Here is a 22,987-nt window from a genome sequence, read left to right as displayed (position 1 = left end):
CATTTTACCTCATGCTCCGTGGAAAAGAATCCTTAACAGTTCTGGCCCTCACCCATCAGCTCTGTGTCTAAAAAATTAACTGTAACATTCTATAAAATAAACTAACATAGCTGGAAAAACAAGACCAAACTTAAACATCTAAACTGCACTGTCATATTCATATGTTGCAAAAAAAGGTGTAATGTTTGCAGGTAAGTCTTCCATACAAGCTATAGCCAAATGCTGGAGCTTGCTATCAACCAAAACTTCTTGCAGCCATTTGCAAACCAGTCAGGGAAGATACAGTTTCTCCTTGAGATTGGTGGTTTCCAGATGGTCTCTACCCCTGTATGTCTTGGACCTTACCAGAACATTGTGAGGGTTTTAAGCTTACATCAACAGTTTTTTTTGTTTGTTTTTAAGACAAAGGCTACGTCCACACATACAGGGGTATTTTTGAAAACGCAGCTTTTTCTATGCGTTTGGGCCTTTCATCCACACATAAACAGCATTTTGGGTCACTGAAAACAGATTTTGAAAAAATTCTGCCAGGGTGAAGATTTTCGAAAACTATTTGTGCTTTTAGGTGTGAACGAGGAAAATAGAGATTGAGTGACGCAACGTCAAAGGTGTGCGCCGTTTTTGACGTCATGCTGTGTGCCACGTTAGTGTTTTTTCTACAACGGTGGATTTCGACAAAATACTGTTGCTGTTAATCTTACTATCTGCAGTTTTTACATGCTGACATATGCACACGCAGTTACTGTGCCTCCATTTAGAAAGACAGAGGCGTCAGAGTGAACTTCGGACGTGGCTACATTCCACACAATCATTCTCACAACCCAAATCCCTATGTTGGTTTTGAATAACATTTGAAATGATGAAGGCACTTGAAAAAGGCACTTGAAAAGTAATACAAACTTTTCAGAAGTACTTAAGGTTTTGTGAGGGCACAAAACCCTGTTTAGCGTTTCCCTCCCAGGCTTCTAGACTTCTGATTTGCCAACATTTCTACACGGTTAGGATTTGGCATGTTCTTGACAGTGTTTGACTTTGCTTTTTAATGTGTGGACAGGATGTTTTTTAAAAACAAAAAATCTCAGTTTTCACAAATACCCATGTAAGTGTGGAGGTAGCGAAAATAGGTTACCACCAAAACTCTTCCAAGCATTGTTCTTCCTGACTTTAAACTCTAAAAGGTCAGTTCAATTTGCATACTCTACATTCAAGGATCCCAATTATGTAGCTTAATTTACTACTTATGAAAGAAAGTTAATAGGAAGCAGTGGCTAAAGGTAGTTCTCACAGCATAGGGCTATTATATTTCTAGAACATACAAGAGTACTTACCTCTGCAGGACCACAAAGCTAACATTGCATAGTTAGATTTATACCAAGTTATTACAGCTTGAATGTTCATTTTCTTCCCATGTTCAAACAAATTTCAAATAAAAAGAGAGCCTTATCACAATGTGGCTTTGCCCAAAAGGAGTTCACCAGATGCTTCACCAGTTCTCTCAAATATTTCCTCATTCAAAGACACAGATTACTAGCTTAGTCTGACCGTTCCTCTGGGTTTCTTTTTTCTCCATAACCATCTGGCCGTGAACATCTTGTGTAGGTGATTCATAAAAAAAGTCACCTGTTCCTCTGGTGTTTCCATCAGTTGGTATCATAACTACTATTTTTGAAATCGCTGTTAAATAAGAAAAAATGTCCCAGTTTTAAAGTAGATCAGAACAGAAGTGTGTGCAGAAACTGGCAGCCAGTTTGCAGGGTGAGAGCCCCACTAGGGACACCAACACATCACTGCTGTCACTGCCTCACCCTGTAAAAGGCTGCTTTCCAAGAGTGGAGAAAAACATCCTGAAGTCGATACACATACATTTTAATTCAAAATGTATTTTGACGGGATTTGATAGGCCAAATGTCTCTGACACTTCACCATCTGATAAAGGTCTGAAGGGTTTCTCGACTCACCCCACATGTATTTCATACTGATTGATATCTCCCTTTCTCACTTCCGCTTTTATTAAAGGAGTTATATATGGCATTCAGGTGCACAAGCATGTCAGACTAAAACAAGGAGAAAAAAAAAATCAGAGCCAGAGAGGTCTTAGACCCTTTTAGCAGTTCATTGGGGCCATATTAGAAAAGCCAGACCAATGGAAAGGTAGGAAAAGGTAGATTATATTTTTGGCTTCAGACATGCACTTGTGTAAATATCATAAATATCACAGAAACTTTAAGCATTATAAAAACTGCTTGTCTTATACCTAATATTCATTTTTCTTTTACTTGCACTTTTCCGTCACACAGGATCATTCGAGGATCAGTGTTGGCTTTACTACCAGATGCCTGTCACATCGCTGCCATCATCCAGTTATTGAAGCTTATTCTCTTGTTGCACCCGTCATTAAGCTTCTTTGGATGAGGTAGTTGGTGAAATGCCATAAATGTAAAAATTTGAAGGTTGTCATCAATCAGCAGGTGTAGGCTTAGAAAGTTTTTTAACCACATAATACCAGACTAAAATAGTCTCCCTCGTCTTCCTTTTTAAAGCAGCTAAAGCACACTGAAGACTGTGTTAGATTGTTACTGTATCTTTTTATTTATTTTATCACTTGCTGTGATGTGAGATGATTAAATAATATCTCACATGTGTAAACTGGAAACATTTTCATATTATTTTATCGGTTTTATCACCTTAATATCTATATCTGTCATTATGCAAATTAACTAAACCAGAGCTCATTAATTGTCAAACTAACAACTGTTTTACCTAGTCATGCATCTAAAGCTGCTCAAAATAATTGGGTTGTTATATTTTGCTAGAATGAACTGAAAATGTGCCACAATGTATCAATAAAAAACAAATAAAGAAACACAAAGAAACCGTCTGGTCGCGACCAGAGCGCATTAACGGGCAGAAAGTAGAATGTTACTCTCAATGTTGTTGGTGCATTTCAGGAGGATGCTGCTAATAAAGTTACACAATTACACAGTGAATGTAATTCTGTAACTTTTACACAATTAAAAGTTGTGTAAACTTTTAATTTTGTAAATATTTATTATTACATTTAAAAAATACCACAGTTTTTGTCTTGGTCGTATCATTTTATTTTGTTGTATTTATCTGCGACACCTTAAAGGCCGGTCCATGAAAATATTGTCTGACATTAAACTGGTCCGTGGCACAAAAAAGGTTGGGGACCGTTGCTTTAGGGGTTTCCATAGTGAGTCATCTGCCTCTATCTCACCATACCAAATAATGATATGTAATTGATGGAGGCCGCTTTCAATATAATTGTTATTGTTTTGTGTTTAACTTAACTTTAAAATAATAACTTTTCACTTTAGATTTGTACACACACTGAACTGTGATAACTGACTGTGTACAAAACTGCACAAATTAATAAAGTAAATACTACAACACCTCATTTGTATAGTTGTCCCTGCTTCCTTATTTCCTGGGTGTGAATATTTCATCTGGTTTGTTTTGCTCAGCCGCTAAATAGCTACCAGCCACCTCATTCCTCTCCACTGATGGGAATGAAGGTGCCATTATGGAGTGCACCTATTGATAGTGGCAAGGACAAGTTACTTTAACCTTCAGTTTCCTCTGCAGGCGGACTCGGGCTGCATCCTGCAGCCTATTTACCCAGAGTGGCACGCTGAAAAGCCCTGAGATTAAATCTCCATCCTGCAGCTCAGCATCATTCATTTGTCCTGGCTCACCTGAGGCCTCAGCGCCAGCAAACATTCTCCCTGGAGGCCGAGAGGCAATGCAGCGCTGAGATTTACTCAGCTAGTCAGGTCAGGCTGCTGGAGGAGCACAGACGTTTGGAGGGCTTTGTTCTGTACCCACATGTGTGTCTGTGTGCATGCATGCATTTCACCACAGCTACCTGCCAACTTTCTCCAGTGTCAGTATGTGCGTGTGTGTTTGTCTCCAACTGCCAACATTGTGCACTGATGTGGCTGTTTATGCCTCACAGGAGACTGAGTATTTCTTTGTATCTCACTAGCGTCCCTGAGTGTGCGGTGGGTTGATCAGTGTGCATCTACTGGACATTGACAATCTATCCTCTGCAGAGTGACTGCTTCTAATATTGAGAAGTGGTGGCCTAATTAAAAATGCTGAGAACGTCCACACAAATTCTCATTTCGGGCATCAGCTTCACATTCATTTATTTTGTCTATAAAGCTACTTTTAAGGAGATTTTGCCACTCATAAAAACTTTTTCTTATAGAAAACTAAATGGGAACTATAATAGGGTTCAACCACTATTAATTTAAATTTAAATTCAAATGTATAAAAAGCAAATGTTTTACGATATTCTGATAAGTACTGCAGTCCAAATCATTAGCATAAAAAACAAATATTATCACAAACACACTCACTTGGAAAAAAAATCCCCCTCTGTTCATTTACTGCCCTCCTAGATTTTATCACAATATAAATGTAGAGATCATTTCACTGAGACCACTGTAATTTACCTGTAGTTCAGTCTGCCTACAAAAAGTGCACCGCAGGATGTGAACAGTCAGAAGAGAGGCACTCATCCAGCAGCTAATAGCATACAAAAAGCTCACGCCATTAAATTCACTGCAGCATAGGGGCTGTGTCTGCTGGCATCGTTGGGCAACAGTGACATGAACACCCGCATTTACTGTTGACTCTCTGTGGGTATCTACTCCTAACCTGCTGTGGCTGGCTTACTGCCGGCCTATGTGTTTGCTGCTGCTACCGCTGCTGCCTGGCATTAGTGAAAACTCTGGCTTATGTGAAATAACACCTACACATGACAAAAATAAAGAATGCATCACCCATAACATCATCCTGATGACACCAGCTTTGTTCAGAAATGATTAGAAGCAAGCACGTGGAATAAGCTGGCATTTTTTTCTTTTAAAGGTTATTTTATCATTCTTATTTTCACAGTAGCAAGGTTTTACTGGGGCACCTTTTCATTTCATTAGACATTTTTTCACATGCCCTCTTTCAAAAATGTGTTTATGTTTCATAATGGTATTTTTCCAGTGTCACTTTTATTTCTCAATGACGGTTATGAAAGAGCATAATAAAGCAGCCGCCGCCCCCTCACCTTTTCATCCAATAGCATGTCAGCCAAGAGCACACAGGCCCCCTTGAGCAAGGCTTCACTCAAAAATAACAGAAGTAGATGTGCAAAGAATGAAAGACCTCCATACACCTGGCTAATTGCTGTGGAAAGTGGGCAAGAGTGATGGGAATTTTTGGGCTATTTGACAAATACTTTGGATTGAATCATATCAAATACTGGCAAGATCACTGCTAGCCTAGTTTCACTGGAACCTAGGAACTGTTTTTGGTGTGGCAGCAGGTGCTGAGCTTGCTGAAGACAGGCTTTCAATGTGACTGGATGAAAAATCGATAGGGGACTGAGACTGGATCTTGGCATATTAATCAAAATTAGAAGATAGCAAATAAAACGAAACCAACCCCAAAGTGCCAACAACCTGCAATTCCTCATGTGGCCACATGAGGCTGGCTCAAAAACTGAGTGAATCCCCACAGAAATGAAAATGTTTTCTCCATGGCTGATTTCTCCTTGCATAACAACTAATGGAGTGTGAATCTGTTATAACTTAGTCATTCAAATCTTTTTAAGGGCTACAGTTTGCATTACTTGTCGTGAGTGACAGGTGGATGGCAACACAGGTAGCTTTAGCTAATAGTTGATTCAAGTCACTTAGCCGGACCTCTCGACTCCTTGGAGATCGAGCATTTTAATGGCATTAAATGACAAAAAAGATGGCTTGCTGTGTAGTTAAATGCAGTTAGCAAGAGCCTGTCCATGCTCCACCTTTGCTGAATGACACATTTTCTATGTGTGTGTGCCACTGTGTGTATGTGTCTGTGCATATGTGTATATCTATGCTAAATTTAGTGTTTTAAACCTGGCTTTAGTAACCATGCTGTTATTCAATAGCCATCTTTTATGTAATCTTTTCTCATATTGTGCTGTCACTCTTCTAGCTACTGTGGTTGTTTCTGTGCTGTGTGAACCACAGAACCTGCTCACACACTCACAGGCTAAGTGTGATACTGAAGGAGTTGTTGAGTTTTATTAAAAAGCAGGAAAAAGAAACACAGTGAAGCTGGACATTGGTAACAAAGGTCCAGTGTTTTATACAATATGGCCAGAATGAAATAAAAATGAATCCTAATTTAACTCATATATGAAAATACAGTCACAAAAGAAGGAAATGGCTGTTGTTTGCAGGTATCACACAATTAACACAAATTCTTATTTATATACTAATAGATATACTGCATATATTTACATATTTAATATTTAACAGTGGTGCCATACTATAACGCTTATTCTGATTGATTTCCTTTTGACAATAACTTCTCCCTAAGCACAGCCTTATTGTTATTGCTGAATTAAACGTTACGCTTTAAGCACTTAAGCACTAAGTTCTTAACACTTGCGGCTCATGGGAGTTTCTTTAAAAGTCTTAACTAGTTATAGTTGACATCCTGAAGGAGATGAGGCATGTTACCCACCCTTAGCTGTTAGTCCCCATAGATACAGTATAAATTGTGTTTATATTATAAAAGCAGAAAAGCGCGTTTATGTAACTTTGCTTGGGAAAATTGGTGTTATTTAGATTTGTATTATTCTGTAGCTGAAATGCTGTGGGCTGGGTCCTCTGTGATGGGAATTAATTATTCATTATGGTGCTGACCTGTCAACACTGACAAGAATGTGTTATTTAAATTCAAATGCACAGCTGTATGTTCCTGTGTTAATACAGAAAACAAATCAGTGTTGGTGTACTTTAATACTCTCACACTCCAGTATATGTCCCAAGTTATAATGCTGCGAGCAATTAATTTCAATTTATAATAACAGGAGTAAAAAAAGAACTGGATAAATATTTCTGTATTTTAAGTGTGTTTTAGATTTCTTTCTGGTTTTCTCAATCGAAAACCTTGTGAGATCTTCAGCAAATCTACTTGTAGGTTTTTGTCTTTCAGGAGACAGTTTTCACTCAATTTTATCAGACATGAAGAAGCATCATTTCAGATTTTGTTCAGCAAAGAACCTTCCAGGTTGAAGCTGAAAGGAAATCATCTTGAACTTTTCTTTTGGGACGACGACGACACTTAAATAGGTTGTTTGAATTCACAACTGTCTAGCCTGTGGGTCTGTTCTGTTTCAAACTATAATTCATAGAATTGCAGCCTTGGAACATGATAACTGCCTTTCAATCAATCTGCGCTGCATTTCCATTCATTTGCTTCGCTTTCAAGTTGCCAAATTAGTCACTCCTTGTCCCTGCTGGAAACATTTTGATCTTCAAAAACAGCACCTTGAGCATTACTTTGTCTCTGCTGCACAAATGTAGAGGGGGCAGAGTGAGGGTTTGTCCGAAACCTGCCCAGAAGTACTATCCCTAATAACATGGTTATAATGAAAGGCTATATGCTTCTCCAACATCAAAAGCTATTGTCTAATTTTGGCCAGCGGGATGTGACAAATCTGTAATTAAAATAGCAAGCTCGGTGATAAAACAAAGCCACTTGCTGGGAGACAGCGGATCTGGATAGATATAGATCTGTCATTAGGCTAAAGAATTGTCCTTTGCCTTTCCTGCCTTTATCTCCCTAATGCGGCTACATTTCCCCAGGATTGGCCTTTTTCAGTGGAAACCCCCCCTAAAAAAGCTCATCTCAACAAACGTCATCATCAGTCACGGCTCACGCATTTAACACAGCAAAACTAGAGGCCACCAGTTCAACCGGAATATAAACCAACTGCTTTGATGCTGCAGCGTGTTTCTAAATTGGTGTGAGAATGACAGCTGTGTTTTCCAGCGTGTTTAATTCTACATGTGTACAGGTTGATGGTTCAACTAGAGGGCAACTATAATGTGATGAAGTTAATGTTCATTTTTCAAATTCCCTCCCGCAGCGAGGGACTGATTGCAGCACTGATCTCAGGTGGCACAGCCTAAACAGCCAAGATACGGTGCGCTCTATTTAGTGTGACTGGAACTATTTAACCATTGGTGCCAATATTTATATTCTTTTGGCAGGTTTGACTTGTAGATCAAACACTCATGAATAATACATTTGGTAAGGGCACACTGGAATCATTGGTGTAAGCTTTGCAGCAGGCAGTTTCCCTTCAATGCAGCTGTTTTAACAGGAGCCAGAATGGCACACAGCAGCCAGAACAACAGCTAAATACGGTTCCTCCCCCTCATTGTTATCGCTGGAGCTGATTTCAAAATGCACACAGCATGACAGCAAGGGACGCTATAAATCACCCAGAGGTAGCAGAAGCAGGCTGGGACTGACCAGCACATTAGTGTACTCTTGATGGGCACAGGTAAGGAGAAGTATGGGTGTGTTAAATTTATGTATGTGTTAGGTAGCGTCTCTATTGCTAGACTGAACTATGGATGTATGTGTGTGTATGTGTGAAAGACAGAAAGAGAGAGAGACAGACAGACAGAGACACCCAGGCAGCAAGCTATTCTCCTGGATAAGAAGCTTTCAAGTAAATGAATGAATACATTATGGATTAGTGGCCGAGTACCAGAAAGCAGCTATGCTGTATCTGAGCTGAGTGCAGCTCTTGTGTTGGCAAGTGAAGGTGCAAAACAATAAGTCGGTAGGAGGCCAGGTAGACAATTTGGACCTGGGAGGCCCTTGGGGGCACCTAAGGGACCCTTGACTTGGGATGCTTATCAATCATCAATTATACAGATGAAAGTAGAAAACGAAGGTGACATGCGGCAAATTCCTGGTACATAAAAACCACACTAGGAGTATGCGTACATTCAGATCCATGCATTAATTTTCACTCCCATAGACCTACACACACACTAGCTGCAAATATAGACATGGATACACAGAGACATTTCCCCTCCCTGTGTCCTCAGGGTAAAGAATGCATTCATATTCAGCGAATGATCGGCGGAGGCAGAAACCGTTTGGATCCATTTTGTTTTTGTAGCCGATGGCAGGAAGCAGCGGCCATTATGACCTTGTGATGAATTCAGGGTTCATTTCCTACGGTTTCTTTTTTATTTTTTAACGCATGCACACAGAATTAAATTAAAAAAAAAAGAAAAGAAAAAAGAACAAAGGGAACTGCGCACTGAGAGGAAGAACATTCAGTAAAGACTAAGTCGAAGCTGTCATGGCGCTCATTCATGGTGCGACTTTCAATTCCAGGTGCACGGTGATTGAGAGAAAGTTTCATTTGTGCCCACTGTCATTTATTCATTAGCTCCCGATCAGCTCTCCTGTGCAAGGCGTGAGATGTTATAAATCAGTCACTGGCTAGACATTAACAATTCATGCAATTCATAATACATAAGACCAGTCATTTATTTATCACCTCTAAATGGGATTTCCTTCATTCTCATTGGCTGCAAGTCAGAAGTCAACTTCTGTTAGCCTGTCCAGCAGCCATTTTGAACCAAGTTGTAAATGACGTAAATCTGTGCTGAACGGGACTGTCAGACAGGAAGAGCTCCTGCTTCCTAACTAAATCTGGTTGGTTTGACTTCAAATAAAATGGTATCATTTCAAATAAAAGCAGCAGGCGTTAGGCCGAGGCTCGCTGTTGGCACAGTAGTTTTCTGCTGATTCTCTTGAGCAATCAATGTAATTGTGAGTAATTAGGCCTTAAAGTACTGTTGTCTTTCTCCAACCTGGAACATGACTCCCGAGGGAAAGCATGTGATATTTTTTTTCAGGGTATTGGAACGGCAGTCACTGATATACAGAAGGAGGCTTTTGCTAAACAGGCCCTATATGAAAAGCCGGGCACCATGCCACCTGATGCAAACACCATATGATCACGCCGACTCTCTAGATGAATCTAAATTATACCTTTGCCCCGAGGGCCTCAGCAATTCTCATTGAAAAGATACACAGCTAATTATAATGGAGGTACAACAGCCTCATAGAGCCTCATAAAAATGTGGTGTTTGATATCTGGCTCTCTGACCAGATGCTGCTCTTTTCTTTACACTACATAACATGCTGTGGCACTCTGTCTGCTTCATACGTGCCCTGCAGTTTTAGTTTAATTAGCCAGATCCTAGAAAAACGCTGCAATATAATTTGTAATAATGGTAGCCGGTAGTAATGAGGGATAGCACTATGATAGAGGAATATGCCAAAATGATGTTTCTTACTCAGAGAAGCAAAGAACCTTAACCCACATGTCACCTGTGCCCACAGCATGTGGGTTAAACATTGTCTATTAGAGGTGTGAACACACTGCAAATTTGGACTCACCAGTCAACCTAACATGCATATCTCTGGATTGTGGGAGCAAGCTGAAGTACAAGGAGAAAAGCAACCTACGCACAGGCAGAACATGCAAACTTCACACAGAAAGGCCGCAGGTGGCCCCCAGATTCAAACCAGAACGCGTGAGGTGACAGTTTTTACCTTTGCACTACAGTGCTGCATGGTTGGCCATTTGGAACAACTATAAACATGTGCCGCATGAATCACCATAATGGTGGCCGTGTGGATGCTGTCAGGCCTTGTTTAAGGCCTGTCAGCACTAGTTTAAAAAGAATCTAAAATAAACTGCGAGACTCTAGCTGCGTATGATGCACATGTGAATTAGACCCTCACGTCCCTCTTCGGTTGCCTGGTTTATCTTATCTTCGGTGTGAATGCAATGCAGCTCTGTGAGCTCAGATTTTTATTCTGCTTGTGATGTTATCCAAAAATCCAGCACAGTTTCTCTTTTCAAACAAACCTGCTGCTTCTGAATGAAGTGTCAGGTTAGGCTGAACATAAATAAGTATTGTGTCCTAGCCTTTTATGGTAATTAGCCAATGCTACACATAAAAATCTCCTCAGAATGTTATAACCTTGTTCATATCTATTCCTCAATATGACTGCACTCATTCAGACTCCATGTAAAAAGTAGCATTGCTTCGATGCTGATGTTGTGACTTTTACAGAAGATTGAGCAGAAGATTTTTTCAGAGGCGATACTGGCACTTTAAACTGCTGTCAGATACACTGGAAGGACTTACGGGTGGCTGGCTTGTTGCAGTTGTGTCCATGTCTAAAGTACTGAGGGTTCTCCACTACAGGAATACGAGTCATCCCTATGACAACCGCATCAGGACTCGCATCCAGAGTACAGGGGGTAATAATCCCGTGGTTGACATGGTGAAGAGGGCTAGCAGAGTCTTCCTCACCACTGATTACAGCTACTGGTCCTGGGAAGAGACAAAAGAAAAACTTACTTCCAAAACACATTTTTTTAAAACTGTGAATATACTTGGTGAGACACAAATACAATTTCCTAAGGTATTCTATTTAAAAATAAATAAATAAATAACAATAATAATAATAATTCTGGGTGGAGACTGAGTTGCTGCAGTTGTTGTTTCTTAGATATGGTAATGAAGTACACAGTATGCATGTACAGTAAATTATCCTTTACTAGAGTCACAGTTATAAAGTAACATTTTCAAAGTGGGAGGTTTGTTTTTATGTCCAGGCACAGCCAGGGAAAATAAGAGCAGTTGCAGTAAACATGACTTCATATTTTTATTGGCATGTACCCACAATTACCCCAGTGTGGAGCAGCGACATAGATACAAACAAATTAAAGTTGTTTTTTCTAACTAATTCAAAACAAAATAAATGAACAGAAAAAAAATCTATTTATGTTTTGTTATAGAGAAATGGTTTATACCCAGTATATACTCCAAATGACTAACGCTAGATAAGAAGCAATTCTGACATTTAGACAGCTGGAAATGGGTAAAAACTAAATTGTTTGGGGATTTGTTTAAATTTTAGTTAAGGGCTCAAATGAAAAAATCTTCTGTAATGAGAAAAAGAAACTCAGTTTATTTATTCCTCCTTCAAAAATTAGCTTACCTGTTTAACTTACATATAAAACAGGTGCGTTTTGCTGGTGTTTTATTTCCTGAAGCTGCTAGCATATATGTCAAAATCCAGTTTTGGATTTTCAGCTGGTCACTCATATCCATCATTGGAAAACTATCAATTCAACATTAATTGATCAAAATCTGCCCAAAACACACATTTACAGTGTTTTTAAATAGTTGATGTGTAGACTTCACGTTTTCTAACCAGCATTTTATCCTTACATCCAAAGCTCAACAGCAACACTTCCTACACATCTCAGCATCTCACAGCTCTCAGACTAGAACACTGACGGCATTTATCTCTCAACCTGAAAACTTTCTCTCTCAGTGACAGGTAACAGGTTCATTCATGCCTGCAAAGATAACCTACAGATGTCAGATCTTCAGTATTTCACCCCACACATGTCCTCTCTTGCAATATAGTTGGGATTTTTTTTTTTTACTTCCTGGGCCATCTCAGCGATCTTATTTAGATGTGCTCAGAAAACTTTCCACTTCCAGGAGGGGAAAAAAAGTTTCTATATAGAGTTGAGAGATGAAAAATAAATTGGATGAAAACGTGACCCCTGAAATAGTGTCGTGTAGGTTCTCAGACGACTGAACTTCTTTCTTTCTTGAAGACATTTCACTTCACATCCAGTGACTTATCTAAGTCCAGAACCCTTCAATTCAAGCATTTATGGTGACCCCTGAAAAAGACTGTGTGTAGTCGCAGTCATTTTGTGTTGTGCATTCAAATGTAAAATGAGCCATTTTGACAATAGCACTAAAAAAACGTGTGTCTGAAATGCATAACATAGTACAGAGTGCAGGGTTTTGTTGGTGATTTATGGGCAATCCAAAGACACAAAGGACTTAATATCCAAAAACTAAATATTAGCCTGTTATGGCAGGCCTGGATGGGTTTCAATCACGGCTGAATACCCAAAACTAACATGTTCGAATTTCTTTTTATGGGTTAAAGCAGCGGTCCCGAACCTTTTTTGCACCATGGACCGGTTTATGCCCGACAATATTTTCACGGACCGGCCTTTAAGGTGTTGTGGATAAATACCACAATAAAAACCCAGTACCGGTACCAATAAAAAAAAAAAAAAGATTTATTCATAACTCACAGGAAAAGACCCAGGGACACCGAGTTAACGATAAAAAATAACGATAAAGACCATGAAAATCATAATTTTCACACCTGAGTCTCAACTCTCGCGGCCCGGTGCCAAACAACTCATGGACCGGCCCGGGGGTTTGGGACCGCTGGGTTCAAGTGTGAAGCCAAAGACAATCAAAGCCAGCCACCTCTTTAGTTTCCATATTCTTTTAGATTATCAATCTTCTAAGTGATATGAAACACATTGAAAAGACAGCAAACATGAGGTAATGTCCAGCAACATTTTATGTATAATGCATCTCAGTATCACAGAGTCATGTGAACTGTTCTTTTCAGTGGTTTGGGTGCTAGAAAAAAATGGAGTTTTTCCTCCCAAACATCTTCAGTTCAAAATTATTGAGATCTATTATCATATTTAAGAGGACAACAATTTCTTTTTAGAGTCTGTGATTTGTGGCTAAGCATAACCATTAATTAATGCTATTGAATTAGAGGACATTGTATGAAACTATTATATTTGCTAGTAAACAAAAGGTTTGGCAGTAACATATTCGCAACATTTCAAATTTGTGAATATTTCCCTGTGGATGCAGTTATGTTTCCTTTAAAATTTAATTGCAGTTTAGTTGAATGTGAAAGAAAGTTGAAGAAAAGTCAAAGCCGTGGAACATGATGCACAACATATCCCTCACTGACTTCTGTCATACTGACCGTGTGAAGATTTTTGATAAATGGAGACAGAAAATGCATAAAAAAGAAAGAAAGAAATGACTATCAACACAGGTAGTGCCCGACTACCGACGCCGTCTGAATTTAGAATTTATGTTGTCATACAACACACTCCTGTCAATACCAAGCATAATTCCCTTTCTTTAATCAAAATTCATAGAAAGACTCTGACATGATTTACTGTAAGCCAATGTGATGTAGTTTGCTGTTCGATCACTGCTATGCCGAAAGCAATGCGGAGCTCTGACAACTGCAATCTTCAGTGGGGAATGAGGAAAGGAGGAGGGAGGGAATGAAGGGAGCGAAGGAAACAGTGAGTGGAAATAAAGTCAACAGCAGCTGATTCAGAGAAGCAGTGACAGTGAATCTGTTTACACTCCATGTTGAGTCTTTTGCTCACCTTGACAACACTGTAAATAGTAATCAAGACCCAGGCATATCAAATTATAGACCCTGAGTGGAAGGAAGATGGGGTTGAGGTGGCATGTGATGAAGTGACACATGCGAGCAACAATTTATTCACAACATTTATTCTCATTGCAGAGATTTCATACCTGAGTGCCTGCTTTATTACAGAGATGTGCACAGCAGAGCACAGGTCTTCGCCAGCAACTGCCCACCCAACCACTGGGAACAGGTGGCACACTAAATCTCAGTTGATGCCTCTGACCCTCTGTTACACGGCACAGGCACAAAGATATATGTGCAGTATACCGCTTTAAACATCACTACACTTGAAATAAAATCATTACCTAGAAAATCGTTATGATTCATGTTTAAATCTTTAAAAATGAAAGAAGATGCCTCAAAAGGATCCCTGGATTATGTTCTGCTTTTTAATACAATATGAAATGGAATGAAAACCCATCTGATCAGAGTCTGGTGCCAGATCGATGAGGCCTCGGGGAAAGCCTGGCCTCAGTCCAAACCACCATTTCTTGCTAGATGAAGGTTTTCTGAGGAGTGAGGGGGAAATTGAACTTCTTGACTTGAGAACACCCTAAAAATTGCATTTATGTTACCTGAGTGATGAAAAGGCCCAACGGCATCCGAGAGGGGTTTTATCATCTGAGACGTTGCCTGTGCACAGAATGGAATTCGGCACTGGACATCTTCCCCTGAAATGTCTATCTGAGAGCAAGGTTCCTCTCTATTAAACCAACTTTGATTTATTCAGGAGAACTGGAAAATGAAATGAGCCAACTTTCAGCTATTTTTTCCATTCTTTTGCATGTCTCATCTTTTTCGCAGTATCTCACTGGCTCTGAAGGTCAGATTTTCAGGCCCTGTTCCTCAAGTTAATGCAATCATTTGTCTGTGTGTATCTCAAGCCTGAAATTAGTCGGATACTTGTATCAATTTAAAGATGTAAAATATAGGTAGATGAGAAAATAAATAACCACTCTGTTTCAGTTAGTGTGGTAATTATGATGCAGCAGTATGAGCTTTTTCTCTCCAGCTGAATGTTACAACTCAATGCCTGTAATTTTTGTGCAGTCATGACCAGAGTAACTAGAGCTTGAAAGATGAGGATCCTGCTTCTCTGGTCCTGTTATGGTTGTTGTGCAGATCATAGACAGTATAAAAGGTGGACATAGCTGGTTTTTGAAATCTTGTTTTTGAAGCCTTTGATGGGATGTGTGGAACTGTAAAACCAATGACTTTACCATGTTTAATCATCCAGTTTGAAACATTGGATATATGGATGGATTCATGTTAGCACAGTACTACATAGCTGTGCGCTGTGTTAATTTCACAGGACAGTATTGTCTTGTATAGAAAATGGGAAATTCTGAACTTATTCAAAATAACGTCTGCATATTCTGTCGTAAATGACATGTTACACTGACACATTGTTAGGGAGGGAGACAGAACAAAAGAGACAGCATGGAAAAGAGCTGGAATTAATATTAACTAATGATTAACTGCAGATTGGCGTATAAACACATTACGAGTACAAAAAAAAGTGAGTGACTTGGGAACAACAGAAAGTCTACGACATTCAGTAACTTCAAGAGAGCTGGGTCCAGAGTAAAACCAGAGTTAAACTATTCTCAACTGACTACAGCGACTACCAGTGAAATCGCACAATAACATAATTACTGACATACAACCAGGTTGTAAATACATTAGGGAATTAACTAACAAACTGGGGCCTGTAATTGTTAAATAACCCAAATACAGCACATGGAAACAGTAGTAACTAGTTGTAAACAAATATGCAAATCTTATCAGGTTGATGTCAGTGTAGAAAAAACACAACAGTTCTGAAGGAAAAACGCAAAAGAATCCAGAAACAGGCAGGGAACACATGCAGTGGATAAACAGATGCTAAGACAAAAGGGAAGGACTGGACAATATATACACAAGGATAATCAGGGAAGTGGAAACAGGCGGGAAACGAGAAATGACTGAACATAATCATGGTAATCATACTGTTATGATTCAGTGTTGTAATTGTTTGATTTATGTGTGACTCCTCCCACCAGAGGTTGGCTGTGTTTTTTTTTTTTTCTTTTCTCTCAGGTGTGGACACCTGGGTGTGTCTTATTGAAGTCCAGTGCCTGCTGAATAGTTGGGTGTTCTGGGATTGGATACTTGGTTGATTACCCGAGTACTTAACCACCAGATGACAACCACCTGGTCCCCTCTCCACCACCCCACAGATAGCCTGTGTTTTCTGATTGTTGTTACTTAGAGTGTTTTTGCCTAAAAACTTAGTTAACTGATTAGCATGTGTGTGTCTGGCACTAGAGCATTGCTGTTGTAAATAGCTGTAAATAGATTTGTAAAGTAGCTAAAGTAGTTTGTTGTACCTCTTTCATTGCGTATTTTTTTTAAACAAATTTCCCACGCGAGGGAATATTAAAGGTTACCTTATCTTATCTTATCTAATCTTATATATTGTTCACTACAGCAGCGTGGTAGTGGTGAGAAGCCTTTTCTGTTAATTCAGTTTTCTCCTGTTTTTCACTTTAGGTAAGCGAATTGTCTGTTGGTTGTTTTTTTTTGTACTGGGAAGTGTGGGGACCGTTAGGGAGTTTTGTTTGTTATTTTTACTCACTGTTGACGTAAATAAATGGCTGCTTAGAAATTTTGTGTTTTCTGTTTAGCTCTTTCTTGGGTGGTGCGTGAGTGGAGGCCAAGTTTCTTGTTGCGTTCAATGCACTCCTAGACCAAGAACGCAACAATACACTGAAGTAAAGCTGAAGATACAGACACAAAATAAAAATTAAAACAGGAAGTAAAAGTAACTAAACACAAGAGGGGGAAAAAAAAACTACCGTAAATAGAAGGAATTAGATATAAATAATGTACCGAAAATGCTATATAGAAACTTAACTTAAAACATATAAACTAAGGATTAAAAACAGTAGCACAACAAAACTCAAGACCTAACAGGAATATCCAATACTGATGACAAAGGTGTGTACTCTATTACTAATAGAATAGTAATAGAGTTTCTACTGCAAGCAGAAATAGCTGTCCAGGGTTTTTTACCTGTACCACCTCCTTGAAAAAGAGTAACATAAAATATTTTGCTTCTGTAAACCTTCCAAAAACCAAAGCATAATAAAATGTTAGGATGGATTTTGTTCCTTATGCTCACAGGCTTTATGCTAAGCTAAAAAAATAATTAAAAAAATACAGTGGAACTCCGACTTATGAAATTAATTCGTTCCCGAGGGTCTTTCGTAAGTCGAAAATTTTCGTAAGTCGAAGCACCCATCGCGCCTTTTGAGTAAACGATAGGCTATAGGCTAATTGCTAACTGCAACAACAATACGTCGTTCAAGTGGAACAGCGAAGCGCAAGTACAAAAGCCAAGGGGTTGTCACATGATTCAGAAGGCATTGTGGGCATTCTGGGCACAGCCAGCGGATTTCGTTACGCGGGCATTTTGCCGTAACACGGGCAGAAATATTGCCGTTAAGTGCCTTGGTAACTTGAATTTTTCGTTAAATGGGGTATTTGTAAGTCGGGGTTCCACTGTAATAGTGATTTGAGATTTACTGCATCAACTTAAGAGCACTGATGTGTTTATTCCCCTCAAGAAGATCTAGCAAGAACGAAAATAATTAAGTGTAAGATGTTTAAGAATGTATAAAACGTATCTGTAAAAAAATTAATTACCATCGATAGCTCATATTTATATACACATATATGTGGTGAGTTATGTTCATATGTGGTGCGTTAGTAATGAGGATACTTTCCAAAACCATGCAGTTGTTCTCTTCGCTATATTTGCGCACAGTTTTTCAAGGTTTTTTTTTTCTCAATGAGCTCAGAGAACTTCCCTCTGTCTCTTCCTCCTTTTCATGTATTCCCAGACTGACTCTATGATGATGAGATCAGGGCTCTGCAGGGAACACACCATCTGTTGCAGGACTTTTTGCTCTTCTTGTCTCTGAAGACAGTTCCTTATGGCCGATGAGACACCCTCCAAAAGGCCCGATGCTAAAAAATTTTCACGATGGAGAAGAATCTAAGACTTGCAAATCACTCTATAGCTATGGAGCCTCTGACACACAAGTCGGCAAGAATGCAACTGATCATCAAAGGACATGGTACTGGTGGCAAAAAAAAAATAAAATAAATTTAACACGTTCAGAGTAACAGATATCAGTTTGTCATGGGACTCCTTCTGGAAAAGTCTTAGATCACTGTGGCATGCCGCGGTTTGAAGATTAGATAAATCTCATTGCTCACATCCTTCGAGCTTTTTCCAGCCAATATGTTTCTCCAGCCAATATCCTTCTCTTTTCTCTAAAATGTGTCCCTGCAGAAGACATGTCACTCAGGTCTACATTACTCAATGTTCCTTCGCAGTAACATCCCACAATCCCAGCTTGTGGCGGTACAGCAGATGTTTTATGTTCACGTGCGGTTTGCAGGTACATTAGCTAATTCAGTCAAATCAATTGATCAAGTGTGACATTTGCATCATCTGTTTCTCAGAGTTTAGAAGCCAATCTGATTTACTCTACTCGAGCAGAGACAGCACAGCCTAGTCCTCCCGGGTTTTGAAATGGACTCGTAAATTAAGGCATTGTCCAAGTGCTGGGCGTCAGCGATGAATCAAAAGCATACTCGCACCTTTGAACTTGTAAATGTTCAAACACAAGTCGGCTTCCATCTCCAGGCTTTTGTCACCTTGCAAGAATAATCACACTGAACCCCAACCTTTTTTAACACGACCAAAAAAGATCGCTGATGGTGTGAAAGCTTTTTCGTTCCACCTCATGGCCTTATGAAGCCTCACAAACTCGTATCCACACATTTAGCAGGGCAGAGGTTGGGTACAAGGGGGAGCCATTCAGTCATTACATATATGCTAGTGAGCAACAGCTACAGGGAAAGAAATGTATAGCCACCTAATGGCAAAAAATAACAGCTGTTCCTCGCTGTGCTGTGTGTTTGTGTGGGGGGTTTTTTTGGGGTTTTTTGAGTGGTTTATCACTGAAAAAAAGTTAGAAGATTAAAACAGTAGGTCGCCAGAAAACATGACTAAAATCGATAAATAAAAATTTTGTCACAGTCCTGGGTCTGCGACCCAGTGTTTTGTGTTTTTGGTTTAAGTTTTACTCTGTGAGTTATGGTTTTCTGTTTGTATTACGTTTATAATAGCTGAGTTTTAGGTTTCTCTTCTGTTTCTGTGCCTCCTCTTTGTTCATGGGAAGGGCCGTTGTGTTTAGCTTACGTGTCTTGAGTTCAGCCTGTGTGCTTCCTGTTTTACCTTGATAGTTGTGGTCCTTTACTCCCTGTGTCTCGCTATGTCAGATTTATCCGAGCCGTGTCTCCCTCCTGTTGTGCATCCCCCCTCGTTACCTGTTGTGTATTTATGGCGCGTGTTGTCATTTGCTCTTCATCGGTGCGTCTGCTTGTCATCCCCAGTGTAACCTCTGCTCTCCGCTCCTCGCATTTCCAGGGTTAGGGTTTCTTCTTCTAGTTTCTTGTTTCAGGTTTGTGTTATTTTACGCTTAGTTTTCCCAGTTTAGGTTTTGGCTCGTTTTCTCTGCTCCAGCTGTTGATTTTTTTGTTCAGCCATAAATAAAGGCTCTCTTTCTGTTATCCTCCACCTTCCTCTCCGTTTGCCTGCATTTGGGTCGACTCCTCACGCTCTCCCCACGATTCGCCTTTGCAAATCGTGACAAAGTTGAACCCACATCATGGACGTTATCTAAATTTTTTTAGTAAGAGAAACTTTTTGTTCAAGATAATTTTCTGTTATCTCTTTATATATTATAATAAAGCAAAACAACTCAACAGAAAACATCATTTGTGATTATAACTTATGATGTTACACTTTCATTTTTTTACCCAGCAGAGCTATTTGACTTTAACTTACCTTGTACTTTCCAAAAACCAAGCTCTAAAAGCTTTTCCAGCATACTGAACAATAATGTAAAAACACATATTTGGCTTGGACTGTCACTGAGAATGGGAATAACTATGTGTAGCTGAAATTACAACAGGAAAAATGAGTTCATAAGTATTCATCCAGCTTCTTTTCTTTGTCATATTAGCAAATACTCTAGATTAAAAATTTTGTTTCATCATGTTTCCATCAGATTGGCAAAAACATTGTTTTCTTCCATTTCCTCAAAAATACTTAATTCACTCTGAGCTGAGAAAATTCAGGAGGAGGAGAGATATTCTTCCAACAGAAAAAAAGCCTTGCTCTTACCCACAGCGGTGTGAAGTCTGTTCAGAGTATTGAGCGGAAAAATATGTGTGACATTTTGCTGGATTCAAAGGAAAATATGAAGCCCCAACCACACGCTATACAAATCACAGCTGCATACAAGAAAAACACTCTTGGCAAAAGTATCAGAATTAAAAATGATATTTCTCCCCTTACCTGTAACCTTTTTAAAATTTGTTTAAAAAAATAAAATAAAATCGTACAATTCTTAAATCCAATGGAAACACAAGGGCAACAACAATAACAAGCTCTGTCTGTAATTTAGCAATCACTTAATGTAGCTCCTCTGTCTGTGTCACAAAATCCAAAATCTAAAAACACACCAACCTTTGCACAGGTCGATATGCTCCATCACTACTATGGACACACACAGTAATGATAAGTCCATCCCACATACACTGTTCTGTGGCCTGTAATGCTAAACCAACTCACTTTTGCTACAGCGTAGGGCCGTTCTATTGTTGACAATGACTTTTAAAACAATTAACAATTAATCAACATTAGGGACCGAATTTAAAAAAAGATTGCTTCTTCAGGTGCAACAAGTGCATTTAGGCGAGAGTGATGTAGACTGGGGAGAGACCTCAGACAGTAGTGAGACAAACACACCGCTGGTAGTGGCGTTTTCAGGGGGTTTAAATGTAAAATGCCACCAGCCTTATCCTATAAACTACTGTTGTTATTTGCTTTTTACCTGTGCACAGAAGGCTTGGCTGCTAGTGTGTCTCTGTACTCAACTTGTCCACAGTGACCAGGTTGGTACCATCCTCCCCTCTGGTGTCTTAAGATGTCATTAACATGTCAACCTCCTATTAATCCTTTTCTTTCTCCCCTGTCTGATCTAGTCTTTAAAACATCCTCTGAGTTTTTTCTGGTTTTACCTTCTCAGTGCTTTTATTCCACTTGCAACTTGTGATTTCACTCTGTGTTTAATGTAGCAATTATTTCTGCAAATATACCAGACCAGAGTAAAAACCAGCAGGAGCCCCCCCTCCCCATTTGTTTGTGTCTCTGTTTCCCTAAAAACAAAAGTGAGAACTGAAGGTGATTCTCAGGACAAGCAAAAAAAAAAAAAAGGCAGCAGGTGACTCTGCGGGGTTTTCCCTGTGGTGGGGAATAAATTGTGCAGAGTGTGATTGCTTCCGTTCCACCTCCTTGTGGTAATTATCGCACAGATTCCTTTCAAAGGTAGTTAATTAGGACTGGAATTAACTTGAGGACATGTAAAATGAACAAGAGAACACAGGAAGGATAACTTACTGAGGCAAGGGTTCACTTTTAGTTAACAATGGATTTGAAGCAAATTAAATACATACGTGTGAAGGGTTGAAAAGTGTGAAATCAAGGCAAACTTGTGAGTTTGCAGGACATAAATATTGGCTGCCATGGTGCTCAAAGCTTTTTTTCATGAATCCATCAAAGCTGGTCATTTGCTATTCAGCACTATGACTATACGGCAGGTTAATTTTCTGATATATTGCTCTCAGTACAACCAGCAAATGTCTTAACACATTCTTAATTACAGCGTCTAAGTGGACTCAGTGTAAGCCAAACAGGACTACCACCGGCTACTGTTATGATGTTGCAGCTGCTGGCTTAGTATCAGCCAAATGAGGAAATCACAACACAGTGAGTGTAGCATAAGATTTACGAAAAGGTCAGTTAATCGCCAAATGTCACCAATGTGTGAAGAAGCCTTGCAGTTATGTGCAAAACTCAAATGACAACTCCCCTTGCTGCACTGAAGAAGACATTTAAATAGCTCTTCTGACAAACAGCCTCAACCTGCTCACTCAGCCTCCCACTCAAGCATGGTGGGCACGTGACAGCCGTACAGCGGAGACAAACTCGGGGTAACCCCATTTCTCACAAAGTAGCAGCCTCCATAGTAGGAAAAGCACTGCTTCTTCAGCTGATGGTGACCAGCTGTGGCCGAGTGCTAGGACTCTGAAATTTATGGGCTACCGACAATTTACAGTCACCTCACACAGCTCGACGTACTCTCTCTTTATTGTGGTATAAACAACGGCAAACGCTGAGGGGAAGGACGTCTGAGTCGAGACAGAAATAAACACTCATTGGAAATCTGCTGTAAACCTATCAGTCATCGCATCTGAAGCCACTCGTACGCATGTCCTCTGGAATCAATCGGTCTACACCACACCAAACATTATCTGCAATGACACAGCAGTGAAGCAATTACAGTTTGTGTTGCTGTATATATGTGGTCTTGATGCTCAGAATGATAATAAAAGAAAACACTGAGATTGCTATACTGACTCTGTTCCCACAGTGCACTATCAGCTTTTATATCTTTGACAACACATTACCCTGTAAGCTCCCTGAAGACAGACAAAGCAATTTTGCACAAGTCTGAAAAGTGATGGAAAATGACATCATCCAGTAACCGAGCTGTCCAGAGTCTGTTTCATTGATTTATGACCATGACAGAGGCTGGATCTTTACCATAACCCCAGACCTACATTTTAGTACACGTTATGCACCCAAACTCAAATTGAAAACCAA

General features: G+C 39.5%; 1 protein-coding gene across 3 annotated transcripts in view; it reads right to left on the bottom strand.

Annotated features, from left to right (window-relative positions):
• Positions 1-22,987, bottom strand: part of ntrk3b (neurotrophic tyrosine kinase, receptor, type 3b) — a 229,631-nt gene that overhangs the window by 39,520 nt on the left and 167,124 nt on the right. For all 3 annotated transcript variants that reach the window (XM_086311146.1, XM_086311226.1, XM_086311314.1), the window contains one exon: positions 11,049-11,237. In XM_086311146.1, coding sequence (XP_086167272.1) covers positions 11,049-11,237 — 189 coding nt within the window. The remainder of the gene's footprint in view (positions 1-11,048; positions 11,238-22,987) is intronic.

Source organism: Aulonocara sp. 'chitande type north' Nkhata Bay, linkage group LG1 (genome assembly GCF_057382095.1).
Source record: "Aulonocara sp. 'chitande type north' Nkhata Bay isolate Kocher_YH1m ecotype deep benthic linkage group LG1, A_spYH_male_GT1.1, whole genome shotgun sequence".
NCBI classification, from domain to species: domain Eukaryota; kingdom Metazoa; phylum Chordata; class Actinopteri; order Cichliformes; family Cichlidae; genus Aulonocara; species Aulonocara sp. 'chitande type north' Nkhata Bay.
The sequence above is the reverse complement of the archived record's forward strand: the minus strand, read 5'-3'. Positions and strand labels throughout refer to the sequence as shown.